The sequence below is a fragment of the Rhinolophus sinicus genome, chromosome 14, assembly GCF_057876585.1.
Source record: "Rhinolophus sinicus isolate RSI-liver-muscle chromosome 14, RSI-T2T, whole genome shotgun sequence".
NCBI classification, from domain to species: Eukaryota; Metazoa; Chordata; class Mammalia; order Chiroptera; family Rhinolophidae; genus Rhinolophus; species Rhinolophus sinicus.
Window position 1 is genome coordinate 178052733 of NC_142514.1, and position 7339 is coordinate 178060071.

The window sequence follows — 7339 nt, forward strand, 5'->3', positions numbered from 1 at the left end:
ATTATTTCCTTTCTTCTGCTGACCTTGGGTTTCATTTGTTCTTCTCTCTCCAGTTCTTTAAGATGTAACGTAAGGTTATTTCTCTGGGATTTTTCTAGTTTCTTGTGATAGGCCTGTAATAATATAAATTTCCCTCTTGAAACTACTTTTGCTGCATCCCAAAAATTTTGGTAGGATGTAGTTTCATTGTCATTTGTTTCTATGTATGTTTTGATATCGCCTCTTATTTCTGCTTTGACCCGGTTGTTCTTTAAAAGTATGTTGTTTAATCTCCACGTATTTGTTTTTTTTTTCTTGCTTTCTTTTTGCAGTTTATATCCAATTTCAAAGCCTTGTGATCAGAGAATATACTTGGTATGATTTCAATCTCCTTAAGTTTGCTGAGGCTGGTTGTATGTCTATCCAATGTATGTCTATCCTTGAGAATGTTCTATGTACACTAGAAAAAAATGTATAGTCTGATGTTCTAGGACGAAGTGCTCTATAAATGTCAATTATGTCCATTTCATCTAATGTGTCATTTAGGTCTGTTATTTCATTATTTATTTTCTGTTTGGATGATCTATCCATAGCTGTCAACGATGTGTTTTGGTCCCGTACTATAATTGTATTTTGGTCAAGTTCTCCCTTTAGTTCTGTTAGTAGTTGCTTGGTATATTTCAGTGCTCCCTGATTGGGGGCATAACTATTGATGACTGTTATGTCTTCTTTTTGTATAGTTCTCTTTATCATTATGAAATGTCCATATTTGTCTCTTCTTACCTTTCTTATCCTGAAGTATGTTTCACCTATGTCAGTATGGCAATACCTGATTTTCTCTGGATACCATTTGCTTGGAGTGTCAATTTCCACCCTTTCACTTTGAGTCTATGTTTGTCCTTGTAGCTGAGATGTGTCTCTCGGAGGCAGCATATGGTTGGGTTTAGTTTTTTGATCCAATCTTCTACTCTGTGCCTTTTTATTGATGAGTTCAGTCTATTTACATTTAGGGTGATTATTGATATGTGAGGATATCCTCTCATTCTATCTTTGATTTTCTGGTAAGACTCTGTCTCCATTGTTACTTTGCCTTTTTGTTGTTGTCTCTTATTTCTGTGTGGTGGTATTCTATGATTTTTTCCTCTGTTTCTTCTTTTATTACATTGTATGTTTTAGTTCTGGTTGTGTTTTTTTTATACAAGTGGTTACCAATAAGTTTATGTAAAAGAAAGTTTCATATTTACAGTATTCTATTTTCTTCAGCATGCTGACTTTTTCCATTCCCATATTCCAGTTCATGCCTTTACTCTCCCCCCTTTAATTTTTTGTTGTCACAAATTATCCCTATTTATGCTGATTTGAATAGCCTCATTCAGTATTTCATGTAGTGTAGGTTGTGTGTTAGAAAATTGCCTCAGCTTCTGTAAGTCCGGGAAGGTCTTTATTCCTCCTTCCTAGCTGAAGGATATCTTTGCTGGATATATTATTTTTGGCTCATTATTTCTGTCTTTCAATAGTTTGAATATATGAGTCCACTCCCTCCTGGCTTGTAGAGTTTCTGCTGAAAAATCTGATGATAATCCAGTTGGGTTTTCTTTGTAGGTTATTATCTTCTTTTCCTGGCCATTGTATTCTTCCTTTGTCATTAATTTTTGACAGCTTCAATACAATGTGCCTTGGAGAAAGTCTGTTGGGGTTGAGGCAATTAAGTGTTCTATTTGCTTCTTGGATTTGAGGATCTAGTGCTTTCCACAAGTTTGTGAAGTTCTCGTCGACCGTTTGTTTGAATATACTCTCTGTTTCCTTCTATCTTTCTTCTCCTTCTGGTATGCCTATTATTCTTATATTGCTCTTTCTGATGGAGTCAGAAAGTTATTGTAGTGTTCTTTCATTTCTTTTAAGTCTCAAGTCTCTTTCTTCTTCCATCCCTGTCATTTCCAGACATCTATCTTCGATGTCACTGATTCTTTCCTCCATCTGCTGAACTCTACTACCTAAGCTGGCTATTTCATTCTTCATTTCTTTTACTGAGTTCTTAACCTGCAGAAATTCTATTTGTCTTTTTTTTTTTAATTTCAATCTCTTTGGTAAAATGTTCATTTTGTTCTATGATTGTGTTTCTGAGTTCATTAAACTGCCTGTCTTGTGTTTTCCTTCATCTCGTTTAGTTTTTTAAGAACTGCAATCTTGAATTCTCTGTCATTTAACTTACACATTTCCATATCTTTAAGTTCATTTTCTGGAGACTTTTCATTTTCTTTCTGAGCAGTCTTGTTATCTTGGTTATTCACAGCAATTAGTGATTTATTATTTCTCTTCCTAGACATCTTCAGGAGTGGGTTCTGCTAGAGTTTGATAGAAGGAGGTCTTTCTTTTGTTTTCCAGTAGGTGTTGGTAGAATGTTTTATTTTCTCTCTGACCACAGCCTTTTATTCTCTCTCACACTGTAGTGTTATATTTTCTTTGCACTATTCCGGCTTCTCACACAATGGGGGGGTTCCCTGGAAGGCGTGCTTCTCCTCTATGAACAGTTTACCTGGGTCATGGGGCTCCGACCTCTGTGGGGTGATGTGGAGAGCTTCTTAAGTTCCAAAGCTCTTCCTGCACCAGATTCATAGACCACGTGTTTTAGCAGCTCTGTTTATTCCTGTAGGGATCCACCCAGATAAGTGGGGACAGAGGCAGGGTGGGTTGTGAGAGGTAGCCCAGAGCAATGGCAGTGACCACCACCACAGCCAGTCCTGCTTCCATGGCTCCCTCCCTTTTGCTGGAGCTAGTTGGGCTATGAATCGGTGTCTGCAGATCACAGTTTTCACAACTGCAAATATTCTGTTCTTTTGATCTGACACTGCTACTGTTCTGCTTCTATCACTGGGCCGGTGGTGCCGGGGTGAGCTCTGGGAGGGTAGGGAGAGGTTGGCTAATCTCAGTGCCTAAGCCTTCCATTTTCTGCTCAGCAGTGAGGGCTTAAATCTCCATTTTCAGCCTTCTTCCCTCAGTGTTTGCCCAGTGGGCTCTGCCGTGAGCACTGGGTTCAGCCGTGTTTTGTACTGTCCCTTGAGCCCTGTGGGCCATAAGTGGAGCCCTAGCAGTCTGAGTTCTCCCTCTCCCTCAGCTGTGGTATGTCCAGAATGCAGCGAGCTTGGAGCAATGAACTAGGTCTGCACCCACGCAGCCCCATCACTGCACTTCTCCCTTCCCTCCTCCCTGTTCATGGAATTTGCCCATGTAGCAGCAAGGGGCTATGTTTTATGTGGCCACAGAATTTGGGTGTTGAACATACATTCACCATGCACACTGAGATGGAGTTTAAGGAGCAAAACACTATTTATTAAGTGTGGCAATAAGTAAGATAGACAGAATAAAGCAAAGTAAGACAAAGAGTAACGAGTTCTCACCACCTGAAGAGTGTTTCCAGGGCTCTGGGGGAACCGAGACAGCATCTTGGCTTCAGGTGTGCCTGGTGAGCATCCCCGTCAGAGAGTTCTGACTAGGGCTCCCCTGGGAAACTAATTTTATAAGGTTTTTTCCAATAGATTACCAGTGAAAGGAATGTTAGGCCATAGCAATTATAATCAGCAAGCATGGGGACAATGAATCACAAGTTTCAGGGTAATTATCTAGGGTAGAAAGCAGGGGACATAATTTCGGCATGTACCTGAGGTTTCTATGGCCACAGGGCAACCTACGTGATCCTATTCATGCATTCCACTGGGTGGGTCAGCTATTGTTCAACCAGGAAGGCTGGCGAGGCCTTCCTGATTTTACTCCTGCTGACTGGGGAGTCAATGTCCGGATGCCACCTGGACAGAGCGTTCCCCTGATGGAAGGCACAAAGGGGAACCTAACTCACATTATGTTTACAGCCTACCATTAGATGATTTCAGTAGTGTGCCTCTGAGTCTTGCCTGTCTGCTGCACAGGGAATCCTTTGTGGAGTTATAGTTGTTCAATTTGTTGTAAATTCTAGGGAAGATTTCAAGAGGCTCACCTCACGCCACCATTTTTATGATGTCATGTCTTCATTACCAATTCTGAAGTATACCAAACACAAAACTATATCCCGCATAAAATTAACAAAGGTGGTGTGTTCATAAAGTTTCTGCAAAGGAAACCATCATCAATCACTTTCATTTCAGCAGAGGTCAAGCTGGTTAGAAGAGTAGGTTTATTGAGGAAAATGAATAAATACTGAGTCATATGATTGGCAAGTGTTTTATTGAGATATGGTTTTCAGAAGTAGGAGAGACCTCCTAAATGGTCTTCAGATACATTTGTCAATCATTGGTTGGCTTTAAGCAGGTAAGCAGTTTGGAGAATTTAAAAAAAAGGTAAGATTATTCAATGTTAGGGGTGGAGAGTGTTTTGAGACTGCTATTTTCCTGTAAGAAGTTGTGGTTGTTAATAAGTAGATATCGGTGGTATTCTCCCCTTGAAGTGTACAAAGCTTTTTCACCTGACTTCTACCCATATAATTTGGAATTTCTGGAGTTGTTTTAAGGCTCAGTAAAATGATTTTGAAATCAAGTCTCAAAGCTTTATTTCCAGTGAAAGAAGCAGACTAAGCTAATGCTCAAAGGGACTTTCCATTCAAATTGAGAGAAGTAGATGAACAGGTGAATTAAATACCAAAAAAAGAAAAAGAAAAAAGAAAGGGAGCTGAATGTTGATGACTGTGAAGAGCAAGTTTAGGGAAAAAGTTCATGGTAGGGGAGTGACTATTTTATAAAATAGTTCATGGCAGGCCTCTACAACCAACCTGGGTGGGTAACATTTAATCAGCAATCTGAAATGAGTGTGGGAATATCCCATGCAGAGGAACCAGCTAATACAAAGAAGCTAAGACAAGGGCATGGTTGGAGCTGTCCAGTATTGCTATAAAACAGTGTGAATGAAATGGGATGAATGGTAGGAATGTGATAAAACATAATATAGCTTAACTAAAGTATAAATGAGCGAGTGGCATTAACTATTTCAAAACATTTACTGCCAAAAAATGAGTAACATTATTAACTTCAGTGCAATTTCTAAAACAAAATGTGAAGAGTTGGTACTCAAATGATTAGGGTGAAAATGACAATCATATCCCTCCTTTTATTCTAATATGGCTATTTACCTTTGAAAACTTTCACATGCATATGTATGCTTTTTCTTTCCAAATCACCCAGTAATGACTTAAGCATTAGTTTATTAAGCTGTTATAATTATTTACCTTCAGATAAAATGTGCCAAGAAAAGCATGAACTTCATTAAATACACTTCACATGAAACTATCATTATTTTTGTCTGCATTTTATATGACTGGAACTATATTCAACTAAAAATATAAATTAGACAAACTTTTGTTCTAATATCCCAAATGACCATTAACATCTGAGCTATTGTAGGGAGTAGATCTAAGAGGAATGAAACAACTTTTTGTAGATTCTATGTCACTAAGACGAAACCTAGAGAAAATTTTGTCCTCTCAACAACCTTCTTGAATGCACTCTTGACCTCTCTGTTCCTTAGGCTATAGACCACAGGGTTCAGCATGGGGATGAGCATAGTATAAAACACAGACGCGATTTTGTCTGTGTCCATGGAATGACTGGAGCTGGGCTGTAAGTACATGATGACGACAGTCCCATAAAATATGGAAACTGCAACAAGATGAGAAGCACAGGTAGATAGAGCCTTCTGGTATCCCTCACCCGTGTGCATCTTCAAAACAGTAATAAATATGAAGAAGTAGGAAATAGATATAACAAGAAGTGCAAAAAATACATTAAAGCTTGAGAGGAGAACAAGAATTAGTTCACTAATGTCTTTATTTAAGCAAGCCAGAGTCATGACTGCTGGAACATCACAGAAAAAGTGATGGATCACATTGGACATACAAAAAGAGAGAGAGAATGTGTCTCTAATGTTAATAGAAGCATTCAGAAAGCCCAGGACATAAGAGCCTATGGCCAGACGTGCACACACACCTGTTGTCATGGTGGTAGTGTAATGCAGGGGTTTGCACACTGCTGCATAGCGATCATAGGCCATTGAGGCCAAGAGGTAACTTTCCGCAGTGGCAAAGACTACAAAGAAGAACATCTGAGCAGCACACGCATTGTAGGAAATGACCTTGTCTCCTATAAGGAATCCAGCCATGACCTTTGGAGTGATTGTTGAGGAGTAACAAAAATCCACCAGAGATAAGTTACTGAGGAAAAAGTACATGGGAGTGTGGAGACGAGAGTCCAACAGGATCAACATGATCATCCCCAAATTCCCAATCAGAGTGATGAGGTAAACGAGGGTGAACATTATAAAGAGGGGGACCTGAAGTTCTGGGACATTGGTTAGTCCTAGTAGTATGAAATCAGTCACCTCTGTATTATTCTTCATGGATGTCACTTGAGAACCACAAGATAACTGTAACAACATGAAGTAAAGGAATACAGTGGTGAACAAAGAAGGGTTGCACAGAAATCAAAATGCATAAGCATTATTTTATTATAGCAATGATTAGATTTTCAATATTCCTCATTTCTACTGCATGGGAATGACATTACAATTTAGTGATAACTTATCTATACAATAATAGAGTTTTGTAGAGGAAGGATTTTAATGGATCATCTTCCCAACTTCTTAACTTTGTATGTGAGTCAACCAAATTGAAGGAGTAATGAACCATCCAATGTCACATACCTGGAATGGATTGATCTCCAAAACCAGATTTTTGGAGTCTTTTAATAGCTTATACTTCTATGGTGCTCATGTGTATTCATTCAATACTCTCATTATCCCCATTAGATTGATTAGTTATTATGCCCAATTATACATAAGGTAACTAGACAACAAAGAGATTGAGTAATTTATTCAAATTTACATGATTATTAAGACACAAAAGCCATGCTTTAGACCCAAACAGAATGGTTCCCAAACTAAATGTTACAATAAATTTGAATTGATTTTAATTTTATTCAATTTACATTTAATAATTGAATCTTTTTACCAAGTTTAATCCTTGGGGTTGCACAGTTGAGTAATTCATAAATGCAGCATTAGAGATGAAATACAGCCTACTAAGGCAACTCTAAAGAGAAGCTGTAGAATTGGGTGTAAAATCTTGGGCTGTAGGGTGATGTGTGTATGCATTCACATATAAGCCCTACCATTCACTATCTGGGAGTCACTGGTCCTAAACTAAGCTTCCCGAGCCTCATTTTATCCATCGGTAAAATGAAGGTGATATTGGAACCTACCTCAGAATTATTGTGAGAATTAAATGAAATAATCATGACAAGCAGTTCACACAGTGTGTGTTCAGTGCATTCCTGATGAGTGCTATCTATAATATTATAATTAGAATGGGATGATAGTGTCT

General features: G+C 38.5%; 1 protein-coding gene across 1 annotated transcript; it reads right to left on the bottom strand.

Moving 5' to 3' along the window:
• Positions 1-5406: 5406 nt before the first annotated feature.
• Positions 5407-6363, bottom strand: LOC109439635 (olfactory receptor 5B17-like). The gene has a single exon (XM_074337091.2). The coding sequence runs from the start codon at positions 6355-6357 to the stop codon at positions 5407-5409; it is 951 nt and encodes a 316-aa protein (XP_074193192.2). The 5' UTR covers positions 6358-6363.
• Positions 6364-7339: the final 976 nt, after the last annotated feature.

Bases quoted from the DNA above. Each gene is read 5' to 3' on its own strand.
- LOC109439635 (XM_074337091.2), bottom strand. From the start codon at position 6,357: ATGAAGAATAATACAGAGGTGACTGATTTCATACTACTAGGACTAACC.